At 38.3% G+C, this 26085-nt stretch overlaps 1 protein-coding gene across 7 annotated transcripts in view; it reads right to left on the reverse strand.

Moving 5' to 3' along the window:
- DYM (dymeclin) overlaps positions 1–26085 on the reverse strand; it is a 400521-nt gene that overhangs the window by 224691 nt on the left and 149745 nt on the right. For all 7 annotated transcript variants that reach the window (XM_005224266.5, XM_059880986.1, XM_024984401.2 and 4 more), the window contains 3 exons: positions 23723–23848; positions 10324–10437; positions 9250–9344 (listed from right to left, as the gene is read on the reverse strand). In XM_005224266.5, coding sequence (XP_005224323.1) covers positions 9250–9344; positions 10324–10437; positions 23723–23848 — 335 coding nt within the window. The remainder of the gene's footprint in view (positions 1–9249; positions 9345–10323; positions 10438–23722; positions 23849–26085) is intronic.

Here is a 26085-nt window from a genome sequence, read left to right on the forward strand (position 1 = left end):
GTCTAAATGCTCTCAAGTTAACTTCTAAAGAAAGGGCTAAACTGAAAAGCAAACCATGTCACAGCTTTCCTTAAAAAAACGTAGCTACCTTCAAAGTACCACTGGCTGTAGGAAGTGCAGGAAGCCAGATTTTTAAGGCAAAACATTCCTCTCCTTCCTTTCTTGGCTACTGCTTTGCCAAGAGCAAACAAGGATCAGCAAAGACCAAAGCAATGGAGAAACTGGAACTACTTTATGGCCCAGGCACTGGGCGAGAACAAGTTAATTCTGTCTTTTAAAAAATAAATCACATAAGTTTAAAAGAAATACACTGCAAAACCATTGCTCACACCTCCTACCAATCCAAAATAAAATACTATCATTAAAACCCCCATCTAAAAAACAAAACAAAAACTTCCTATATATATTCAATGAGGTCTTCACTGCTTATATTTCCCAAATATTTCCCTCAATTTGATGATCCTTTGGGCAAGGAATCAGAATCTAGGGATATTAACAGAGAGCAAGAGATTTTTTGTAGGAAAGCTATGTAGATTTATTTTTAGACTAAAATGACTTCAAAATGTTATCATAAAGTAGAGCTACAAAAGACTTTATAAGCCAATTATTAACCTTGACAACACACAACAAAGTAGGTATCATATATCATCTTAAGAGATGGAAAACATAAGTTAAACAACTTACCAAGATTTTAGAAACAAAACTGAACTACTTGTTATAACTCTTAATATTACATAATTCTTCCCTAAAGAAACAATTTCCTGACTACAATGAAATCAGATAATGGTTATGAGGCTGAAAATGAATTAAGTTTTAAAAAATAAAACCAATATGACTATAACACTTAATTTCTAGATACAATGAATGGCATTAGTTTGAAATTAAAATGTAAACAAATATGAAACTAAAGAAGTCCTTGGCAGTGGCATGTATGTAGCAAAAGCTCAATACATACTTACTAAATTCCAAGTAAAATCTAACATCAAGGATTAGATGTAAGAAAAATATTAAACATTTCAGACTGAAGATACACAGTTCTTGTCCTTTCCATGTTTATTTTCCAGGAACATATCCATACACTATGCATTGCAAGACCTCACGCATCCATACCTTTCTCAATTATCCAGTTCAAGTAAGAAAGAGAGAAAGAAACAGAGAAAAGGAAGGGGAGGATGGGGGAAAGAAAGACCCTCCAGTTTTTGCTACTATAACTGTAAGGACTTAGCTATATAAGGAAGCTGGAGTGAGAGTTCGAGAGCAGCAAATGGAATAATCAAGGGCTTGTCCACCCTAGATTACAGAGAACCATCTGTTTCAGAACTCCCAGAGGGTTTGGATCAATGGTCCCATGGTAGGTGAGTTACTCTCATTAATAATGTTCTGCCAGTCTGTCCATGAAGTGCTGGGGAATGAGCATGGGCTTTTAATCTGGACAAACTTGTGATGGCACTTTTCAGCTGTGCAACACCAACACCCTAAATTAAATAAGCCTCCAGACTTTCACTAGTCCTAAATGTAACAAAAGAGAGACAAGCAATGAGACACTACAGGTGACAGGTGTGAATTCACCATCAAATGGATATTATATTTTAAAATAAGACAGTATTCCTGAAACATCAAAATCGGGAGAAACAACCAGTGTTATATTTGAATATTTTATGTTATATAATATAAATATATCCCAACAACAAAAAGTCCATTTTGCTCCTTAACATTCTCTTGTATGTTTCGAGTTCCATGTAGTATTAGCTGGTTCAGGAAAAAAAAAAAAAAAAAAACAACAACTCCTGAAGACTTAATTGAGGGAGGACAAAAGTGAGGAAGCTTAAGATGGTAAGCTAACACTAGAAGGTATTTAAAAGCAAATTGTCCAACTTTCTTTGAGTCCACGGGCTATTCTAAAAGATCTAAATTTGTTGAAAACAGAGGAACTAACAACCCAGCGTTAAATAAGCCAACCTGTGCTTTTTGTAGCCTTCAGGAAAAAGCTGAGTTATATATACATATATCATATATACATCATCACAAGTGCAGAGCAAAACAAGGCACCTTACGTAAACTACCAATCTGGGCTAGACAAAGAAAAGACGGAAAGCAGTGAACCTGGTTAAAATCTGAAGAGTATGTGTTTACTGCTAGTGGCTGTTAACAGTAAGAAAAGGTGGCATAAATTACAGATTGAAGAATTTAAAATTTTTTAAAATTACATGATCAGATTTTACCAAAAATATCCCAACAGCACTGTACTGCTCTAACCAAATAGTTTCAGTGACAATCTAATCTATGTTTTATATTATTTTATTCTAAGGAAATTTAAAAGACCATAAAATTTTCAGTAATAGGTTTTGTCATTAACTTCACAAGTTTCAGATCAGATCTGATCTGAGAATAAAATAATATAAAACATCAAGAAGCAGCAAATATCTGCAAAATGGGATGAATCAATTTAGATGAAGTCTCAAGAATGATGAGTGCCAGAACCAAGCTTTAAATTCAGGATGCCAGCCCATCTTCTAAGAATCAGTCACTTGGTATTTATTAAAATCCTCTTGTGTGCATACTGACAGCTAGTCTCATAAAGTGATCCAAAGAAATTCAAGACAGATCTTTTACCCACAGTAATTACTACTCTGCTTAAGCAACAAGACTTACAACTTTGGGCCAGGTCAGTGAGTCACAAGGACCTACGCTGGCCAGGTCAAGATTCTGAAGTTCTCTCTCCTCGACAGTCTCCTTTGTGAGAATCCATATTTTCTAACATGTGACTTTTTCCTTTCCCTGGCCCCTTTCCTCTCCATTTCTACCTTAGAAACTAGCTCCCAGGCCACAAACTATGTGATCGCTAGACTGCTACAAAGAAATAAACAGAGCTGGAGAGGTGGGCCTAAAGAAAAAAAAGGCCTAGAAGTTGTACTGGTGGTGGGGGTGGAGGGCACCTGACCACTCCAGGTTCAAGATAGAACAGAGGGCAAGGAAGCTGGTGGGAAAGAACCTACAGAAAGAAGAGGTGCCACCAGGAACTGCCTCAAACTTCTTTCTAGTATCAGACTACAATTATCCAGACACAGGAGAGCAACTATGAGAGAGAAGGGAACCATAATGATTTAGTAAAGACAGAGTGCTGAGTGTCAAGTAGCAACAGAAGATGAAGAGCAAAGGGCAGGGGGCTTCCCTGCTGGTCCAGTGGCCAACAGTCTGTGCTCCCAATGCAGGGGGCCTAGGTTGGACCCCTGGTCAGGGAACCAGATCCCACATGAAACAACTAAGAGTGCACGAGTCACAACTAAGACCCAGTGAGAGTCGCTCGGTTGCGTCTGACTCTCTGCAACCCCGTGGACTATACAGTCCATGAAATTCTCCAGGCCAGAATACTGGAGTGGGCAGCCGTTCCCTTCTTCAGGGGATCTTCCCAACCCAGGGATCAAACCCACGTCTCCCGCGTTGCAGGCAGACTCTTCGCCAGCTGAGCCACCAGGAAAGCCCAGGGAAGACCCAGTGCTGCCAAATAAATATTTTTTTTAAAAAAGCAAAGGGCAGGGCACAGATCATGTCACTCTAGGACAAGGCTGCCCAGCACTTCTGTTGGGGACAGACAGTTCTTTGCTGTCGAGTGTATTACAGGATATTTAGCAATATCCCTGGCCTCTACCCACTAGATGTCAGTAGCAACCTCTTCCCCAGTTGTGCCTAAAGAAAAAACAAAACAGCAAGAAAACAAAACAACAACAAAACCACCTTGACTCTCAACCTTGCCAGATGTGCCCTGGGGGAAAACCTACCTGTGTCTGAGGGCCATGACTTTGAGGAGGTTGAATTTTTACCAGCTGGCAACAGGAAGCCATTTAAGGATTTTAAACATAGGAAGCAATACAGATTTGCTTTTCAAATGAATGGAACACTGCAGAGATCAACTGTAGAGAAGCAGAGAGGGAAGCAACAGGACAAGGCCAACTAAAAATGTAGTTTTGGATGAAGATGATAAACACATGAACCAAGACAGGGTAAACCAGAAAGCAGGGCATAAAGGCAAGCTACAAAGATAGAGTTAAGAATGCCAGAGTCCGGTCAGATAGAGCATTTGACGAGAAGGAATAAACACTACAGAATTATTTGTAGGTTTCTGACTTGGCAATTTAAGATGGCTGCAGTGAGGGACATTATCAAGGATAGGGAATTTAACAGGAAGAGCACGTTTAAAAATGAGTTTTGCTTTAAACATAATAAAAGTCTGACAAAGTGTGGAACATTCAAGTAGCAAAGCTAGAAGAGTTAGGGTTAAGGTGACCAACACTTACACGGTGAACACTATGCATCACTTTACAAATATTCATTGAGATACCAACTATTAAGTAACTTAAGTTAAATTAAGTTTAACTCAAATTAAGTTGATTAAGATATCACCCCATTAAGTAACTTGTCCAAGATTCCACAGTCAGTCAGTTTTGAAGCTGAGGTCCCAAACTCAGAGTCTGTGCTCTTAATCACTACACTGTACTGCCTGCCTCAGGAAAAAAGAGAAAAGACTGGGATTATAAATGTAGATCTGAATGGTTTTCAGTATAGGTAAAGTTACAGGCATAGATGTGAACTTGCAAGGAAAATGAGCAAAGAGAGAAGAACCTAATATGAAATGCAGGAGAAAAGTGTGTGTGTGCTTAGTCATTCAGCTGTGTCTGACTCTGACATCTCAAGGACTGTAGCTTAACAGGCTGCACTGTCCATGCAGATTCTCCAGGCAAGAAAACTGGAGTCGGTTGCCATGTCCTCTCCTCCAGGAAATCCTCCCAACCCAGGGATCAAACCCAGATCTCCCTCATTGCAGGTGGATTCTTTATCATCTGAGCCACTAGTGAAGCCCAAGAATACTGGAACAGGTAGCCTATCCTTTCTCCAAGGGATCTTCCCGACCCAAGAATTGAACTGGGGTCTCCTGCATTGCAGGCAGATTCTTTACCAGCTGAGCTGCTGCTGCTGCTAAGTCGCAACCAGGGGCCAAAGCTGGAAGAGCTAGAGGAAGGAGCTGTGGGGGAGGAGGTGGTGGGATGAGAGAGGCAACAGGGAAAGTCTTAAGGGCAAGAAGTACATGATAATGTATTTGTAACTCACAACAATCTCTTGCATAAAATCTACTCCACATCAATATTTTAACTGAGTTAATAACCCTATAGTTCCAAATAATGATCATATCGAATATCCATACTCACAGTACTTTCAAAAAATTTCACAGGTGAGCAATACCCATACCATGTATGTTTGCAGTTTTTCTAGAATACCAAAGATTTGTGGAAGACATAGTGTCATTTAATATGAAACAACACCTTGGATACCATATGAAATCATTCCATATATTTATGTCTGGCTAAGAAGACTTTTATATTGTCACCCTGCTTATTTAACATATATGCAGAGTACATCATGAGAAACACTGGACTGGAAGAAGCACAAGCTGGAATCAAGATTGCCGGGAGAAATATCAACCTCAGATATGCAGATGACACCACCCTTATGGCAGAAAGTGAAGAGGAACTAAAGAGCCTCTTGACGAAAGTGAAAGAGGAGAGTGAAAAAGTTGGTTTAAAGCTCAACATTCAGAAAACGAAGATCATGGCATCTGGTCCCATCACTTCATGGCAAATAGATGGGGAAACAGTGGAAACAGTGTCAGACTTTATTTTTGAGGGCTCCAAAATCACTGCAGATGGTGATTGCAGCCATGAAATTAAAAGACACTTACTCCTTGGAAGGAAAGTTATGACCAACCTAGACAGCATATTAAAAAGCAGAGACGTTACTCTGCCAACAAAGGTCCATCTAGTCAAGGCTATGGTTTTTCCAGTGGTCATGTATGGATGTGAGAGTTGGACTATAAAGAAAGCTGAGTGCTGAAGACTTGATGCTTTTGAACTGTGGTGTTGGCGAATACTCTTGAGAGTCCCTTGGACTGCAAGAAGATCCAACCAGTCCATTCTAAAGGAGATCAGTCCTGGTTGTTCTTTGGAAGGACTGATGCTAAAGCTGAAACTCCAAAACTTTGGCCACTTCATGCAAAGAGTTGACTTGTTGGAAAAGAATCTGATGCTGTGAGGGATTGGGGGCAGGAGGAGAAGTGGACGACAGAGGATGAGATGGCTGGATGGCATCACTGACTCGATGCACATGAGTTTGGGTGAACTCCGGGAGTTGGTGATGGACAGGGAAGCCAGGCGTGCTGCGGTTCATGGGGTCACAAAGAGTCAGACACGACTGAGCGACTGAACTGAAGACTTTTTAAAGCTTTATTCACATCTAACTTTCACAGTAATGAAACACGTTACTCTGTTTTGCGTTTTGTCGATGAGCACATGAAATACTGACTCCTCTAAGTTTGCAAATGATGGATACACAACCGTGCAGTCCCTTTCTAAAAAGGGATTTAGCAAACATAAATGTGGAAACTAATGACTTCTCACTTGAAGGAGCTGTACAGCATCTGGTGAGTCTTGAGCTGTGCTGCTGTAATAAATCTCCTGTGTATCTAAACAGTTTTGGGTTATGCATTCCTTATTATACTTTACAATTTTATATCCTAAAACAAACATTTAGTGGAGAATGAGTTTCCTCAAGATACAAAAAAAGCTTGTTCCCACTTCCAATTCAAGACAAGTGTTTTCTAAGGAATTAAATCTTATTTCCAGGCCCAAACTCAAAGTACTTTCCAAATTTTAAGGCATGAACAAATCATTCTGGGATTGTGTAGAAATGGAATTTTCTGATTCGGCAGATCTGAAGTCAGGCCAACACTCTGCCTTTCTAAAGTTCCCTCCAACATGATACAGATGCTCTGGTCTAGCTACCCCATTATGGCACCTGGACCAGAAGCGCTGACCACACTGGGGAACTGTGAGAACTGCACGGCCTTCAGTGTGACAAACAACAGGCCAACATCAGCTGCTAACACTGGTAACTCTAGACATTTAAAGTCTTTCTTTTCAAATCCATTTACAACTCATTCATTGACTTCTCTTTTGTTTTTTTTCGTTGGTATAGAAAATGAGATCTTTTCTTTCTATTCCTTCCATTATCCTGAACTGTGAATCTAATAGCTTTAACCCCTCTCCACAGGAAGGGCCCAGCTGGTTCTTCCAAGCTTCTCTCCTATAATCCCTGCACCGGTCCACAACATACCAGATGAATGAAGCGGTTATCTTCTAAATGTAAACCATGCTCTCTCACCTCTTGTTTTGGGTTGTTTGGTTGATGCTTTCCCCTATCAGGCCAGTCTCTAGAGCTGTCCCTCTCTATTTACTTTTCCCAATTTTTTAATGAGATGTGACCTCACCATTCTCTAAACCAACCCCTCACCCTCATTGCAGAGATTTTTCTTTTCACTAATATTTACTACATTCTGCTGGAATTTATTATATGTTGGTTTTTTGTCTAATCTTGGCTACTGAATTACAAACTATGTAAGGGCAGGAATTCTTATAACTAATTTTGATATGCTTGGCACTGCCTAACACAGTCATGCACTAAATACTAAAAACAAAGCTCCAGTAAAATGAATTAAAGCACTACTCCTTAATGATAATAAACTTGATCTAAATATTCCCAAATCACAAATTTAATGACACTTCTTTTTTCTCCAAATACCACTGGCTTTCTACTTTAGTCAGCACAGAAAGTTGAGTTCCAAAGTTGAGTCCAAAGTCAGTCAAATGGACAATCTCTCAAGTACAAACCAAAAAAAATAAAATAAAATTCAAAATAATGTATCATTAAAGCAGTGAGTCAAAGAAAATTGTCTTGTGCTAAATTCTGAAGACAAATAGACTAAGAACCTAAGTTAATTATGACTAATTATTAAAAATGAGCCCAGGTCAATAACTGTCTCTAACCAAAGGATGGAAAGTGAGATCTGAGTTTAAAAGTGATACGGAGTTGTGATAATCACCAATGACTAGAACACAACTAATCGTCAGGGCTGTACTGCCTGAAAATCAAGGATTATAAGAAAGGATCACTGAATACATAACAAATGTTCTACCTGGGAGTTGCTAGGACAATACTGAGCATCCTGCCTGAAGATGAAAAAGTACCCATATTTGTAAAATCTTGCAAATGATATTCATTCATTGACTTGTTAATTAGTTTTCCTAACCTGAAAGATTGTCTTTGGCAAAGTAAGGGAAGGGATGGGAGTTTCTGGTGATGTTTTGACAAGTAGAATAATGGCTCCCTCAGAATGTCCACATCTACTCTCCATGAACCTATGAATATTTGACCTTACAAGGAAAAAGGAACTCTAGTTGTGATTCAGCTGAGGACCTTGAGGTGGGTAGATCATCCTACATTATTCAGGTAGGGTCAAGGCATTCACAGGAATCCTCAAAGTAGAAGAGGTCATTGGAGTGATGAGATGTGAGGAGGACTCAACAACCTACTGTTGCTGGCTTTGAAAACACATGAAGGGGCCATGAGCCAAGGAATGTGGGCAGCTTCTGGTAGCTGGAAAAGGCAAGGAAGGACACTCTCCTCGAGGGCCTTCAGAAACAGATGCAGACCTCCTGATACCTTGACTCTAGCCTGGTGAGACTCCTGTTGAATGTCTAACTTACAGAATTGTATAACAAATGTGTTTTTTTTTTTAATTTATTTTAATTGGAGGCTAATTACAATATTGTAGTGGTTTTTGCCATACAATGTGTGTTAAGCCACTAACTTGTGGTAATCCATTATGGCAGCAATGCATGCATGCATGCTTAGTCACTTCAGTCGTGTCCAACTCTTTGCAACTCCATGGACTGTAGCCCGCCAGGCTCCTCTGTCCATGGGATTTCCCAGGCAAGAATACTGGAATGGGTCACCATTTCCTTCTCCAGCAACATGAAATAATAAAATGCTTAACTGCTATGAAAAAAATTCTCTAAAACAAGTAGATAAGTTTTTTAAAAGGGCAGAGTGATGCTCAGCAAACACGTGAATCAAGATTTAGTCTGCATTACTAAGAAATAGACCTGCTCCTCTGCAAAAGGCTATCACACAAGCTTAAACCTAGATTTTTATAAAAAGGTTGAAAGCAAATACAACTGACTGATTAAAAAGTCTGAGTTAGAAAACAAAGCAGAACAAGGTATTTTCAACCAAACAAGAAGATGATTAAAAATTAAGTAGAAAAATGTGATACTCCTCATAGATAGCATTTAAAAAGGGACCGCCATAGTATTCCTTTCAAAAAGCCAAAACCAGCATCTCCTTCTTAGCTGTGTTTACCTGACGATCCTCTGGGCAGCATACTGATGGAGGGAACGAAACTGTGCAGACATATTCGCTAGAGCCGCCAGACAGTTTGTGTGAAGGTACTTATCCTGCCAGAGAGCAGACGTTTGAACACACATCAGAGAGAAGTTTAAAACACACATCAGGTCTTCTAGACATTTTCAGCAAGGTTAACCAGAAGCAAGTGGAAAGTCAACTGTCACTGATTTCAGAAAATTCAGACCCACAATCCGTTTCCTTTAATTCCAAAACCCATAAAGTGCAGAAAGTTTTTTCACCACTAATTTGGAAGCAACATCTGGCACAAAAGACGATGATGGTATTTATGGTCTTCATTAAGCCCACCCTGGAGAAGACTGAAATATTTCACTGCAGAAATATTAATGTCTAGTTACAGTGTGTGGCTCCAGAACATAACGATTACATATTGTGTAGCATAAGAACTATAATTATCTTTCTAAAATAAAATTCTCCATTCTAAAACACACATGTGGCTCCAAGAGCTTCAGATAAAAGATTGTAGACATGTATCTATGTCAGCCTCCCAGAAGGGAGTAACTGAAAATACTGCAGTAAACTTAGCCACTTCCCTGAGCTATGAATTCTACTTCTCTAGTGGCTGGAGTGGACATTTGCCCTAAGGTATACCAAATACAATCTAGCTGAAATTTCCTCTCACTCTTTATTCTCTTTTGTCCTATGCTTCTGTCCCATCTGAATCCATATTTTCTCGTGTCTGCATCTTCTTAAAGTTTGTTGTTGTCACTTCTTAAACTTAAGTCAGCTTTATCAGTTCAGCAAAGGCATACAATATCTTTTATCTAAAGGTGCTACACTGCTTATTTACTATTCATGTAAAATCTCTCTGATCATACAACCTATGAAATACTCAAACGTAGACACTATAAACATTACCTTAGGATCATAATACAGAGAATATATGCTGATCTATACTTTTCTACCATATTCCATGAGAATGTTAGCACTCTAAATATTGAGACTGCTTTAAACTATAGTCTTCATTGCATCGTATATACAAAGGTAGAAAAACAGCTACGGAATACTTACTCTTGTCCTTGTCATGTTGTACTGAATGGTTCTTATTACAACCAGTATCAGGAGACTTCCCAGTGAAATTTCAGTTAAAACCCGCTCTGAATACCAAGTAATATTTTTTAACATCTGTAATGGGGAAGAAAAGTTTAAGTAAGTATGATTGCTTTATGGAAGAAGGGATTATCCATGCCTACAATTTCTGATAAGCCATGGATTTGTTCTGAAGGTGAGTTAAATATGTAAAAATAAATCATGAGAATTTCAGTTCAAGATAGCAAAACTGTGATGTATTTACTTCTTCTTCCCTCTCAAATTAAAAGAAAAATAGACGATAATATCATTAGTAGACAAAAAGGAGCTATATCTAAAAAGGCACGGTATGGAGGATAAGACTGACAGCACAACTGTCAGAGGTCCCTCATCTGAAAGCAAAAAATAAGAAAACCAAGGAGTGTCTTGAAAAGTAGTTGTCGCAACAACCACAGAAAATCTGCATCCCTGTGTCAAGGAGAGAGACCAAGAGTGTAAGTTAGCCAAGGTCTTCAAGAAGAGATGGGCCCATGCTCTGCTCAGGCTCTTCAGAGCAGGCGGCTCTGGGGCTTGCCTCCAGGCCTCGGTACGTGAGAACTGTCTAGCTTCAGCTGGTGTAGTTCCACAGCCACGCAACACAGAGAGACAGAGAGAGAAAAGCTGCACAACACTGCAGCCAATTCTGGGCCACAGCAAAGGAGGCAAAATGCACAAAACCCAACAGGCTCAACTGGCACAGAACTCCCCTAACATCCTCTTCCACTGAGATCACCCCCACTTCTTTTCTCCTTGACATGGAGCCAAGGTGCCACATTCTTTCCATCTATGCCTGAAAAAGAACAAGACTTCTGGCTGATTCCTGCCCTCTCTCTGCAGTGGACTCTTACCATCCACATCTTCCAAAAGGAGGAACCCCCCACCTTTCAAAACAAGTGAGTCTGACTTTCTTTTACAACTATGAACAGACAATAAGAAGCTACAGAAAAAGCAGAGAAATTCAGTAATCTAAAAGAAGCTGAATCCAATCAAGCCTCTGTTCTAACTGCCAGTAAGTATGAAATACAGAGGACTGAAAAACACGATAACACAATGATATAATCAGCCAAAGTCAAATGTATGGAATTCTACTAAATAAACAAGCCAGTTTCTATAAAAAATAAATGGTGTAGTAGGGAGAGAGAGGAAAACACTGTTGCAGATTAAGAGTTAAGAACTAAATGCATTAAGCAGGCTTTGGAAACTGATTCAAATCAACGAACTCAAGAAAGACATTTTAAAGAAAACTGAATATTAGTAGGCACAATAAAATATTGTCAATATTGTTGGATGTGATAATGGTGCTATATTTATTTTTTATGCTCACATTTATGGGCATGAAATATTTAAATATTTGCAAATAAAATTTTACATATATATGATTTATAGGATTAAGAAATCTATTTTAGCCAAAACAGAAAAGGCAGGGAGGGTGGAGTGGGTAGATGAAATAAGAACATAAGACGGTTGATGAATCCATAGAAATTCATTATACTATTTTTTCCAATTATGTTTACATTTATTGGGTTTATAATTAAAATTTTACTAAATAAAAAATAATATGAAAGCTAATATTGTATGAAGTAAGTATTATAAATAATATTGCATGAAATAAATAAAAATAAAGTGAAACTAAACAAGAAGAACAAACAGACCCCCAATTAAACAAAGATAACTTAAGAGGCTGGGGAAACTTTTTAAAAATTCTAATCAGTATCTTTGATGAGATCTGACAGAATACTGTTAACCACAAAATAAGAACAGGCCACTATGAAAAATGAGAATCACAGAATGAAGAAAAGCCACAAAAGACTAAAAAGAGTGATGAATGAAACTTAAGAGAGAGAAAAGAATTAGCAGAATGGGCACTATGGAAAAGAGAATTTGTGATCCGAAAGACAAACTCAGAAGTCCCCTCAGACAACAGCAATAAAAGGCAAAAAGACAAAATATAAGAGAAACGTGGAGATCCAAAATATACTTAGTAAGAGTTTTAAAAAGAAGAAACTGCAATCTCTTGAATGACATGGGTTTGAACTGCATGGGTCCATTTATATGGGGTTATTTTTTTCAATAAGCATAACAGTCAGCCCTCCGTATTAGGTGGTTGCATCCTCAGATATGGATACAGAGGGCTGACTATGGGGCCTGAACATCTGCGGATCTGAACATCCACGGCAGGTCTTGGAACCAGTCCCCATTGACACTGAGGAAGGACTGTAGGAGAAAAACAGAAACGTTAGTAACATTAGAAAATTCCTTTGAAGGAAAGAGAAACTTATAACACTTTAAGCAAAAATACTGGGGAAAAAAAAATCAAAATGTATTCTGATAAGATTTCTGAATCCACAGTTTATGAGAAAATCCTACTGGCTTCTAGACAGAATAAACATGTTATCACCAAAAGAAAGAAAAGCAGACTAACATTAGATTTCTCATCTTGAACAGTATACATCCGAAGGACAACATAAAAACGTCTACAAATTTTGGAGGAATAGATGATCATTCTAGAATTCTTATCTAGAGAAACCAACACGTAAGTATAGAAAAGTACTTTTAAGTGTGCAGCGACTCAGCACGAACCACCCATGCATTATTTCCAGGGAAAAAGCACACCATCACACACGTGTTTCCCTGCCCCTCCTCATCACCATGATGACAACAATAAAACAGTAACAGCCAGAAAAAGTCAAGAGAAGGAAAATACGGACTACTAGACAACAACAACAAAATAGTAACAACTCCCAAAACATCATAACTGTAATCCATGAGATCAGAAAAATATATCTAAATAATATGGTTGACATTAATTCTTCTACAAGACCAATAAAATAGACATTTCTCTGCTAAGTCTGCCTTTCCCCAAATTCCAAACAATATTTAAAATGAGAAAAGGGCATGGAAACAGATAAAAATAAAAAAGTAAAGAAATATCATCTTCACCTTCATGTAAGTGCCCATAGTTTTTACACTCAGTTCAACTCTTTAGCAAGAGACCTATGGCACCCAGCATCCCCATCACAAATAACCCAACCCTGACCATGGACAGTAGGCTCCGTGCCACACAAAGAAGGCATTTAGAAATGTCCAGTACATGGTAACTGAGTGTTGTCTGTGAAGTAAAAAGTGTAAAACGTGAAGCATTTCCATTTATTCATGACTAATAATGCCTTAATCAACTAGAAGAGGTAACCTACGTGTAAAACAAATGGTACTACCTGAAAATATTCAAAACGATGACATTTGCCAGTGGAATCTTTGTAACGACACGATGCTCAGTCCCTCTGACTTACTGTCTAAGGCAGCAGTTCTCAAAATGCAGTCCCCGGACCTCTAGGAGTCCCTGAGACATTTCTGGAGCATTGTCAAGGTCAAAACTATCTTCATCCAAATATCAAGACATTTCTTTCCACTCTTACTCTCTCGTGAGTGTACAGTTCAGTTTTCTGAAGGCTATCTAACATGCCTAATAGCACAATTAATTTAATACAGAAGGAGACCTGAGACTCTGTTAAGGCCATTCATTAAAGAGATTTGCAAAAACGCAAAACAATGCTGCTCTTCTCAGTAAATTTTTGTTTGTGGAAAACAGTTACTTACATAAAAATCTGTTATTGATGCTAACATGTAATGGGTTTATTGTAATAATTATTTCTAAATTAACTAATCAAATATTTTTTAAGTGTTAGTTTTAATTCCTAATGCAGTTAACATAGAGAACAATAACCCACATAAAGATGTTATTTGCCGTCCTCAACTATTTTTAAGTGTAAAGACCAAGAAGGTTAAGAACCACAGCTCTAAGTCTACAGGGAAATACTAACCCAGGACACTCAACAGGCAGCTTAACTAGTGAGAGGAGTCTCTGTCTTTTAAAAGGTCACAAGCTTGAATATAGTTTGGTTTCTCTTCTCCTTTGGCTTCTGTGTTTACAAATAAATTACCATAAGCCACCCTTATTTGAAACCAAGGTCACTGGTTCTTAACATCTGCCTGTGTGTGTTAATTAGAAAACTGGATGGAATAAGTGTTTTGAATAAAAGTAGTCTTATTCATTCAACATTCAGTAAATATTTAGTAAGTATCCACATAGTAAACTTACGACATTACTATGAAAATTAGAAATGCAATTTAGTATTTACATAAAGGCCCATCTTTTTTTACTGTGAAAAGTAAATTATTGTCTGGAAATTCTGGTAGTGTCTAAGAAAAATTAAAAATAATTAGTTACAGAGCTCACACAGCTTTCCACAGGACACTGATATATAATAGGCAGCATACAGAAAATTTTCTTGGTAACCTAGCTGTAGAGCTTGACCTATTTGGTTCCTATAAAAGAAATTCCTCATCTCTTGCATTCAGTGTTCATATAGTTTAATACCTATAGATTTATCAGCTTGGTTACACATTACACCTATTTATCATTTCATGCTAAAATAACTCAATTAATATGTAGAAGAAAAGCTCTGGAGGATCTGAAAATACCTATCTTTGCAAAAAATATATAATTGTTTATGTCTTCTTTTCAGCCTTTTCCCCCATACGATTTGTCTTTATTGAATACATTTCTTCCATATGTTACATAGGCTAGAATATTACATAGTAATATATAATATCAAATCTTCAAGAAATGAAATTTACACATAGAAAAGCACAAAGAATAATTAACTTACATACTCCCACAATTGACACTAACATTTTACTATCAGTAACACTTAATGTTTTATTTTATAAGATAAAAATTCCATTTTATTCCCCCAAAGAGGAACAACAACTATCTTGAGTTTGGTATATATCTTTCCAGTCCATTTCAAATACTTTACGTGTATAGCAAACTGATACATGTGTGCATGCACAGATGCACACGTACACACACACACACACACACACATTCCTTTGTATAGTTTCTAGTTTACATAAACAACATCATAATGTATCACACTGAATAGTGTCCTCCAAACTGGTGTCACCCAAAACCTGTCAATGAGACTTTATTTGGAAATAGGGTCTTTGTAGATGCAATCAAGAGAGATTATACTGGATTAGGGCAGGCCCTAAATCCTATATGACTGGTGTCCTTACAAGAAGAGGAGGAAAGACAGACAGGCACATGAGAGTAGGCCATGTGATGACAGAGGCTGGATGCAGCTGCAAGCCAAAGAACATCAAGGATGGATAACAAGAGACAAGGAATCACCTCCCTTAGGTCCTTCAGAGATAGCATGGCCCTGTTGACACCATGCTTTTGGACTTTTAGTCTCCAGAACAGTAACAATCAATTTCTGTTCATTTTAAGCCACCAGTTTGCTATGGCAGCACTAGTAAACTGATATACTTAAATATCTGCTTGCATCATCATTTTTTCACTCAATACATTTTTGAAACTCTTCTATATGGATACATATAAGAAGAATGAATATTCATCACATTTGCCAACTTAGTATTAATAGTACTAATTTTTTTTTAACGAACTACTTCTATACCAGTTAGTAAAATAGCTGCTTCCCCCAGCCACTACCCCAGGACCTCCTCCTGGTTTGGCAATTAATGCAGAGTAGAGAACCAAGGACGAAACAGCTGAGAACCATTCTTACTGGATGACTGCTCTCTCTGGTGCCATGCCAGGTAAACAGCTGAACATCACTTCTACTTCACTCCATTCAAACACTGGATAGTCCTGTGCCAGGAGGCCCCATTGTTTTATCCACTCTTCTATTATGGAAATTTAGGTTACTTCCAGTTTTTCCCCTGTGAAAAACAATGCTGCAACATAGATCCTTGCCCTCACTATCCAAAATGTCACTACAGTAAACTCAGAAACAGGGAGTCCTCATTCTCCATACTCTTTGTATTCTGACATTAAATACCTCAAGTTAGGAATCACATTCATTTTGAAAACAAAAATACCTGTAAAATCCCTTTTAAGCTACTCTGTTTGTGGTACTTAGTGACTTCATGAGCGCATCACCAAGAATTTGTTAGGAAGCAGAACTGCAAAGCCACTGAACAGTTTCTTTTAAAAACGTGTGTATGTTTTGCTTCTAAGCCTGTGCACCACTACTAGAGAGAAGCCCGGGCGCCGCAATGAAACCCCCACGTGCTGCGACTAAGACCTCGCTGCAGCCAAAAATAAACAAACATATAAATGTTTTTAAAAATAATTATATATGTATGTATGTTTTGGTTAAATAAGTGAAAGTCACTCAGTCGTGTCCAACTCTTTGTGACCCCAGGGAATTCTCCAGGCCAGAATACTGGAGTGGGTAGCCTTATCCCTTCTCCAGGGGATCTTCCCAACCTAGGGATCGAGCCCAGGTCTCTCGCATTGCAGGCAGATTCTTCAGCAGCTGAGCCACAAGGGAAGCCCAAGGATACTGGAGTGGGTAGCCTATCCTTTCTCTAGCGGATCTTTCCGACCCAGGAATTGAACTGGGGTCTCCTGCGTTGCAGGCGGATTTTTTACCAACTGAGCTATCAGGGAATGTTATTAACTAAAAAGTACAGAGCTCCAGTATCCAACAAAGCATCAACCACAGCAGCACCAGCCACAGATTAAAATTTAATAAAATTAAAAATTCAATTTGTCAGTCACACTGGCCACATTTCAAGTGCTGCTTGCTATATGGGACAGTGCAGTTACAGAAGATTTCCATCAACTCAGAAAGCTTGACTGAATATTCTGGTTAGAGACCACCACTGTACCCATCACCCAGTTTTAGCAAATGTTAATATTTCCGCTTGTGAAGCACCTAAAGCTCCACAGCTAACCTCTGGCAACCTCTCTCCTAAATGTGATACTTCATTACTATGAATATTTTTGAATTTATTATGATCAGTCCATGTAGTTCTATTTCATTCGTCATATTAACAGTTCCTCTGTAGTATTTCATTTATGTTATTGCTGTTTGCAGTTTTTGGAGCACTATGAACAGTACTACAAGGAACATTCCTTCAAATGTGCTCTTGTGAATAAAGTTTTTCCTAGGGCTCAAATCAGGAAATGGAATTGGTAGGAGGTAAAGTATTTATTTCTGCAGGTAATATGAGGAATGTGAGAGGCTAAATTCCTCTCAAAAGTGGTTCTGTCAGTTTATACTGCTACTACCAATATATGAGAGTCCATTTTCTCTATATCCTCACCTAACATATGACATCTCATACTTTTTGCCAATCTGATGAGCACACAACATTTCAGTTACCTTAATAAGAATGATGCTGATGAATCATCAAGTTGAACATCCTTTAAAAATGCTTACCAGTAATTCAGGTTTTTATTCTGTTTTTCTATTACTTTGTCCATTATTCTAGCAACACTTTGTTTTTGTAACTGATTATAAGGGTTCTTAAAATTAAAAATGCTAACCCATCTTTCTGTATCTTTTTTTCACTTATTCGAACAATGAAAATTTTCATTTTAATGTAGTCAAACTTATTTATTTTCATTCATGGTTTATACATTTTACACTTAAGAAATCCCTTTCTCAGCAAGTTTATAGAAATATTATCCTTTAGTTTCTCTTTGAAGATTTTTAAGTGCAGTTTTTCACAGCTAGCTTTATTAATCCAATTGGAATTTCTCTTTGTATGTGGGACAAGATAATCTAATTCTACTTTTTCCATTTGGATGAGCCATGTTCTCAAACTCAGAAAAAAAATTTACTTACTACTTAGAATTGATGCTTTTGAACTGTGGTGTTGGAGAAGACTCCTGAGAGTCCCTTGGACAGCAAGGAGATCAAACCAGTCAATCCGAAAGGAAATCAGTCCTGAGTATTCACTGGAAGGACTGATGCTGAAGCTGAAATTCCAATACTCTGGCCACCTGATGTGATGAACTGACTCATTGGAAAAGACCCTGATGCTAGCAAAGACTGAAGGCAGGAGGACAAGGAGACGACAGAGGATGAGATGATTGGATGGTATCATCAACTCGATGGACAAGAGTGAACAAGCTCTGGGAGTTGGTGATGGACAGGGAAGCCTGGTGTGCTGCAGTCCATGGGGTCACAAAGAGTCGGACACGACTGAGCGACTGAACTGAACTTCTGTCACACTTCACATTTCCAGATTTGAGTGTGAAGTTTCTGAACTAAGTTCTTTCCATTTGTCTATTTTCTATTCCCTTGTTAATAAAACACAATCTTAAGTACTAAAAGTTTTACAACTGATCTATCTGGTAGGGTGAATAACTCCACAATGAAATGTTTCAAAAACTTCTAGGCTTTTTGCTTTTGCCTATAATTTCTGGGATTAGCTTTTCAAGGCTCACACACACACACACACACACACACAAACTGCTAAGATTTTCATCAGATGAACATAGTAATTAATTCAAAGGCAAATTAACAATTTTACCACACTGAGTCGTCCCATCTGTGAACATAGTATCTATCTCTATTTATTAATACATATTTAGTATTTTTCATTTGGGCTTCCCTGGTGGCTCAGTGATAAAGAATCCACCTACCAATGCAGGAGACGAAGATTCTATCTCTAAGTTAAGAAGATCCTCTAGAGAAGGAAATGGCAACTACTCCACTGTTTTAGACTGGGAAATCCCATGGATAGAGGAGCCTGGCAGGCCACAGTCCATGGGGGGTTGCAATAGAGTTGGATACAACTTAACAACTAATGACAATTCATGCCATTAAAAAAGTATACTTCTTTTAGATTGATTCCTAGGTTCACAGTAGTTTTATTGCTATTGTTAAGTACTCTCTATACCACATTTTGAAGTTTTTTGTTATTTGTATGCAGAAACAGTATTTAGTTTGTATTTAGTTTCTGGATCTATGATCCAGAAAGTTTGTTCAACTTTCTTAACATTTCTAATACTAGAGTCTTGAATTTTCTGGGTAGTCAATCATAACATTTACAAATACTGCCATTTAGATTTCCTTTAATTTTAAACTTCTTTTTTCATAAACAACTCACTTTTTATGCTTTAAAGTACACATTTTTTTCTTTTTCTGAGCCACAAACAAGTATTTCCACAGCAAGCATATTTACAAATGGGACAATGAAACTGATCAGCATATAATATGCTCAGCTCCTGATTTAAAGAGCATAGCAAATTAGCAATGCTATGTCTGATTTCAGGAACAAAAGATCCCAGATTATTCTTGGGGCTCATCCAATAACCAAGAAAGAGACTGAAAAACAGATAACGAATATGGTAACAGACAACGTTGATGAATAAAGAGTTTGCTGGGACTTCCCTGGTAGCACAGTGGATAAGAATTCATCTGCCAAAGCAGGGGACATGGGTTCCAGCCCTGGTTAGGAATATTCCACAGGCTGCGGAGCAAGTAAACCCATGAGCCCCAAATACTGAGTCCACGTGCTGCAACTCCCGAAGCCTGCCTGTCTGGGGCCTGTGCTCTGCAACAAGAGAAGCCACCAAAATGAGAAGCCCACACAACACAGCGAAGAGAAACCCCTGCTCACCGCAAATAGAGAAAGCCCAAGCAAAGCAACGAAGATCCAGTGCAGCCAAAAATAAGTAAAATAGATATTTTTAAATTATTAAAAGAAGTTTTCTATCCATGATATCATCAGAATACACACGAGGGTGATCTTAAACTTTTAAATGTACAAATCTTTGATTATACTTCTTTTTCATCAAGAAATAGAAATAAAACTTAATTATAGCATATACAGTGAAAACAGAACTAATTTTTAAAAACTCTCAACTTCATATTACTATACAGTTTATTAACAATGCTGCGATAGTTTCAGGTGTACAGCAAAGTGATTCAGTTATACATATATACATGTATTTTTCTTTTTCAAGTTCTTTTCCCATTTAGGTTGTTACATAATATTGAGCAGAGCTCCTCCTGCTATACAGTAGGTCCTTGTTGGTTATTCATTTTAAATATAGCAGTATGTACATGTTAATCCCAAACTCCCTAACTATCCCTCCCCCTCACCCATCTCTCCTTAAAACCATAAGTTCATTCTCTACGTCTGTGAGTTTGCTTCTGTTTTGCAAATAAGTTCCTTTGAATCATTTCTTTTTCGATTTCCCATAAGAGCAAGTGAAAGTTGCTTAGTCGTGTTCAACTCTTTGCGACCCCAAGGACTGTATGCTGCTGCTAAGTCGCTTCAGTTGTGTCCGACTCTGTGCGACTCCAAAGACGACAGCCCGTCAGGCTCCACCTTCCCTGGGATTCTCCAAGCAAGAACACTGGAGTGGGTTGCCATTTCCCTCTCCAATGTATGAAAGTGAAAAGTGAAAGTGAAGTCGCTCAGTCTTCAACTTAGCAACCCCATGGACTGCAGCCTACCAGGCTCCTCTGTCCATGGGATTTTCCAGGCAAGAGTACTGGAGTGGGGTGCCATTGCCTTCTCCGCAAGGACTGTATAGTCCATGGAATTCTCTAGGTCAGAATACTGGAGTAGGCAGCCTTTCCCCTCTCTCCAGGGGATCTTCCCAACCCAGGTCTCCCACATTGCAGGCCAATTCTTTACCAGCTGAGCCACAAGGGAAGCCCATTAAGAGCAATATCATACAATATTTCCCCAATCTCCATGTTGCTGTAAATGGCATTATTTCATTCTTTGTAATGGCTAAGTAATATTCCATTGAGTATATGTACCACATCTTCTTTATCCATTCCTCTGCCAGTGGATATTTAGATTGCTTCCATGTCTTGGTTATTGTAAACAGTGCTTCAATGAAGACTGGAGTGCATGTATCTTCTTGAATTATGGTTTTCTTTAGATATATGCCCAGGAGTGGGACTGCTGGATCATATATACACAGCTGCTTTAGCAAAAATAGGCCCCAAGTGGAAAAAAAGCCAAATACTCACAAGAAGGGGATGAATAAATATACAGTGGCATATCCACAGAATGGAATAGTATATGGCAATCCAAAAAACCAGACTAACGATGCAGTAACATGTGTGAATTTCAGCAACACTATGCTGAGTGAAAGAAGCCAAAATAAAAGAGAACACACTAATTTCATTTCCTAATGCCCAGTGACAGGCATTTTTATATACTTTATATACTTATATACATTTTACATACTTATATACCATTTTTATATACTTTCCATGTGTTTATATATCTTCTCTTGAGAAGTATTTTTCCAAATTTCTCCCCACTATTTAAAATTAAATTTTAATGAATTTTTTATTTTGAAATAACTGTAGTTTTAAGAAAAATGCTGTGAGAGTCCATGTATCCTGTACCAATTTTTCCCCAGAAACAACTGTATTTCAAGAAGAGGTAAAAGCTAATCTACTGGGAGGGAATTCTTCTAGAACGTAGTTAACTCTGGGTGGTGTGGGGTATTGACCACAATATGCAAAAGAGAGTTTTCTATTATGCTAGAAACGTTCAATAACGTGATCTGGGTGTTATGAACATAGGTACATACATGTGTAGAAACTTGCAAGTTGTACCTTTAAAATCTGTGTACTTTCTATTTTGTACTTGAATTGAAAAGTGTTTTTAAAAATCATACTTTTTTATTCCTTATCAAAAGAAAGATAAATGCTCTTTAAAAAAAAACACTAAAGCAATGCAAATTTTTTTCTTGAGGTACTTTACTAAATATGAGGATCAAAAATTTTATATGTTTTATCCTCTTTCTATAGCACTGCTGCTGCTGCTGCCAAGTCGCTTCAGTCGTGTCCAACTCTATGTGACCGCCACAGACAGCAACCCTCTAGGCTCCCCTGTCCCTGGGATTCTCCAGGCAAGAATATTGGAGTGGGTTGCCATTTCCTTCTCCAGTACATGAAAGTGAAAAGTGAAAGTGAAGTTGCTCAGCCGTGTCCGACTCTTAGCAACCCCACGGACTGCAGCCCACCAGGCTCCTCTGTCCATGGGATTTTCCAGGCAAGAGCACTGGAGTGGGGTGCCACTGCCGTCTCTGTTCTAGCACTAGTATTCCTTAAACCTTAGTTGAAATGACAGTCATACTACATAAGAGGCAAAAATAATTTCAATGGGAACAGGAGAGAAAAGATCACATAAAATCTCTTCTAAAGAAGCAAGTGTTTATACCTGAAGAGAGAAGCTCCCAGCCTCGTCTCATACTAGACCCCCATAGTAGACTGTAAGAATCCCTTCTAAGAAACTGACCACCCCAAAAGAAAAGGCTTACAGAGAGCAGGATATCCAGAGAAACAGACTATGTAGAGCACATTATATTGAATAAGTCCTGCCCACACAAAGAACTTTCAAACAAAGTTTTAGTGCCTGCTCCTAAAGAGAAATAAACAAGCAAGAATCACCACACATTTTAGGAAAGCCCCTAATGAGGATGAAGACAGGAGCCAAAAACAAAAATGAAACTGAGAAAATAGGCAGTATGCTGTAATAGCTTGAGAGGGGATTCTCAGTTTTGTTTAAGTAGTGGGAGTTGCATTAGTGACTGGTACATGAACATAAAGCAATGGTGTTCTACAGAAAAATTAAACCATTTTACAAGAAAGGAAACACAATTACCACACAGTCCATCTGAGAGTAGATGACAGTTAACAAAATCACATTAATGTAAAAAGCTGAGTTATCCCAGAACGGTAAAAAGACGGAAGAAAAAGTCTCTGTGCTGGAAACAGGCCTAGGAACCCAGAGGGCACACTCAAGATGTACGGTAAGGAGAACTAATACCATATATTCTATCTTATGATGGTAACAGTTAATATCTATAAATCTGAAAAATCAAGAAATATTTAGAAACCTGTACAGGACTGATGGCATTTGTCTTTGGGGAGGGGCAATCAGGTATGGGATGGACATGGGGTCTGCTATTTTGCACTGAAACCCAGTACTTCTGTGTAAGTTTTAAAACTATGTACATGAATTACTTTGACACAAAATACCACTGAGGAAGAGAAAACCAGTTTGGGAATGGAACTCACTGATAGGACTATTATTTAAGGAGTTAAATTATAGTACACTATTTTACATTGTTTTATAAAACAATTTTTCAGTCCTTTCCTTCTTCCCTATTCTTTCATTCATTCTATATAAAAGGAGAAAATCTACTTGATCATTTCCACCACAACTAAAAAGTGGAAACGGAGAGGAAAAATGACTTCAGGACAGCATAAACATTTCTATCTAAATTCCCATCTAAAACATTTCTATCTAAAAAACTAAAGAAACCATTTGGGGAGAGTTTTTAATAGCAGTTAATAATAGGCATTCAGAAGATAAAAAAAAAAAAAGGACCACTTCATAAATCTGAAGAAAAATACTAAGTCAGGCATTTGCAGAAACATCTACTAGAAGGAAAAGAAGGAAGAAGGGTACACTAAGGGTGGTAAATTTTATGGACTGACACATCCATTCAGTAGCTCTGATTAACGTGAAGATAACTCACCACTTCATGAATGGATCTATTGAAGCCATCATCTTCTGTAAGGATCAACAATATTATAAGAGCCATATACACATGGTGTGAATTTCTTTCTTCCACATGATACAGAATCTCGAGAATTGGTAAAACCTAGTGAATAAAAATTATAATTTATTATTTCAATTACTTTATTGTAAAACTAATGTTTTCAACTTCTATACTTTTATCACATATCCTTTGCTTTAATTTCACAAATCAGCCTGTGACCGAAATTACTTTCCATTTGCAGAGCTAAGGTATCAGAAGAGAAAACCATCCCCTACTGCAAAGCTCTGCCACCGTATAAAGTTTGAGTTTAGGGACTTATCTGGTGGTCCAGTGGTTAGGAATCCACCTGCCAATGTAGGGAACACAGGCTTGATGCCTGGTTCGGTAAGATCCCACATGCCATAAGGCAACTAAGCCCGTGTGCCACAACTACTGAGCCTGGGCCGTAGAGTCTAAGTGCTGCAACAAGAGAAGCCATGGCAACGGGAAGCCTGTGCACTGCAACTAGAGAGCAGCTCCAGCTCACTGCGACTAGAGAAAGCTTGTGCATAGCAGTGAAGACCCAACACAGCCAAAAAAAAGGCTGAGCTTACAGAGACCACTTAGGCTCATGGCCAACACCTGACACTCAACAGAGGCAAGTCTCCAGCCTAGCAGGAACTTAAACAGTATGGTACTTTTAGAAACAGGGGTTCCCTGGTGGCTCATTCGGTAAAGAATCCACCTGTAATGCCGCAGGCTCGGATTTGATCCCTGGGTCAGGACGATCCCGTGGAGAAGGAAATGGCAACCCACTCCAGTATTCTTGCCTGGGAAATCCCAAGGACAGAGGAATCTGGCAAGCTACAGTCCTTGGGGTCACAAACAGTTAGACACCACTTAATGACTAAACAACGACGTTCTTAGAAACACTGTAATATGTCAAACATTACCTTTTTAATAGCAAAGATGCTAGGATAAAAGAATTGTTAACAACAAAATCAGACCAGCACAGTGAATTTCCTACCAGTAACATATTTTCTTTTATTTTTTAACTTTACAATATTGTATTGGTTTTGCCATTTATCAACATGAATCTGCCACAGGTATACACATGTTCTCCATCCTGAACCTTCTTCCCTCCTCCCTCCCCGTACCATCCCTCTGGGTCGTCCCAGTGCACCAGCCCCAAGCATCCAGTATCGTGCATGGAACCTGGACTGGCGACTTGTTTCATATATGATATTATACATGTTTCAATGTCATATTTTCTAATCAGATTCAACAAATTACAGAACAAAAAGGACAGGGAAGGACATCAGCTAAGTAATCTATACAAAACATTAAAAATGAAAACAAATATATCAATACAAGCCTCACTTCTCCCCACTCCTCCCCCCAAAAATCCCCAAACAAAACCTTTTAACTCTTCACTGGTGTTAAGTCATCATATACAGACAATTGCTCTCCTGCAAGATCTTATGTGCCAACAAACATCCTTACCATGGAACTTTCTACAGCAGACGATGTCATGGGCTTTCTGCCTATTGCCATCATTTCCCTTAGGTTACACCATGCTGCAGAACCGTCTCCTTATATTCACTCACCCATTAGTAAATAAGCCTTTTCTTTACAAGTTTTTACTCACATGAACAGAACCTTGTTACACCCAATTTCGCTATTTAAGCCAATGCTTTCCACATACAGCTGGTGTGCAAACAGGTTCTTTCATCACATTTTTCTGTCCTTAGTGTCACTCTGACATAGAATATACTCTTCAAACAAATTCTAATATTCCATGCTTACTGTTTTCATCTTAAATGCTGAAAAAAAACAGCCACCAAATCCCCGGGGAATCCTGCTATCAGTCTGTAAAAACTGGCGTAGAGGGGACATTCCTGTTGCCACCAGCAAGCTGCTGGCTATTTCAGAGATGGTCACAATTTTATTAATGCACGAATAGTTCAATGTTACCTAGATATTATGTATTTCAAATGCGACATTAACACTTTAGTGAGGTAGTTTACTTTTCATAGAAACATTATTATTTACATATTAGTTACAATGGAAATCAGTGATTGCCTAGAGGGGTTTCTGTCTATGAGCAAAAATTTGGAACCAATCTCGTTCACACAGTGAAGGATAAAGTGCGATTATGTGATGCCTGACAATGGTAACTTAAAATAACGATAACACTCCAGGAACTGAGTTCAAGACAGCCTTAGCATCTAAGCCGGTTGAAGGGACAGGACATTTGGGAGTTGAGCTGAAAAAAAATCACCCTTCCTTTTAGCCATACTTATCCGGAATACACAGCAACTGTGACTTGAACATGGTGGGTGGACACTTAGTAGTGGAAA

The sequence above is a fragment of the Bos taurus genome, chromosome 24, assembly GCF_002263795.3.
Source record: "Bos taurus isolate L1 Dominette 01449 registration number 42190680 breed Hereford chromosome 24, ARS-UCD2.0, whole genome shotgun sequence".
In the NCBI taxonomy this organism is placed as follows: Eukaryota; Metazoa; Chordata; class Mammalia; order Artiodactyla; family Bovidae; genus Bos; species Bos taurus.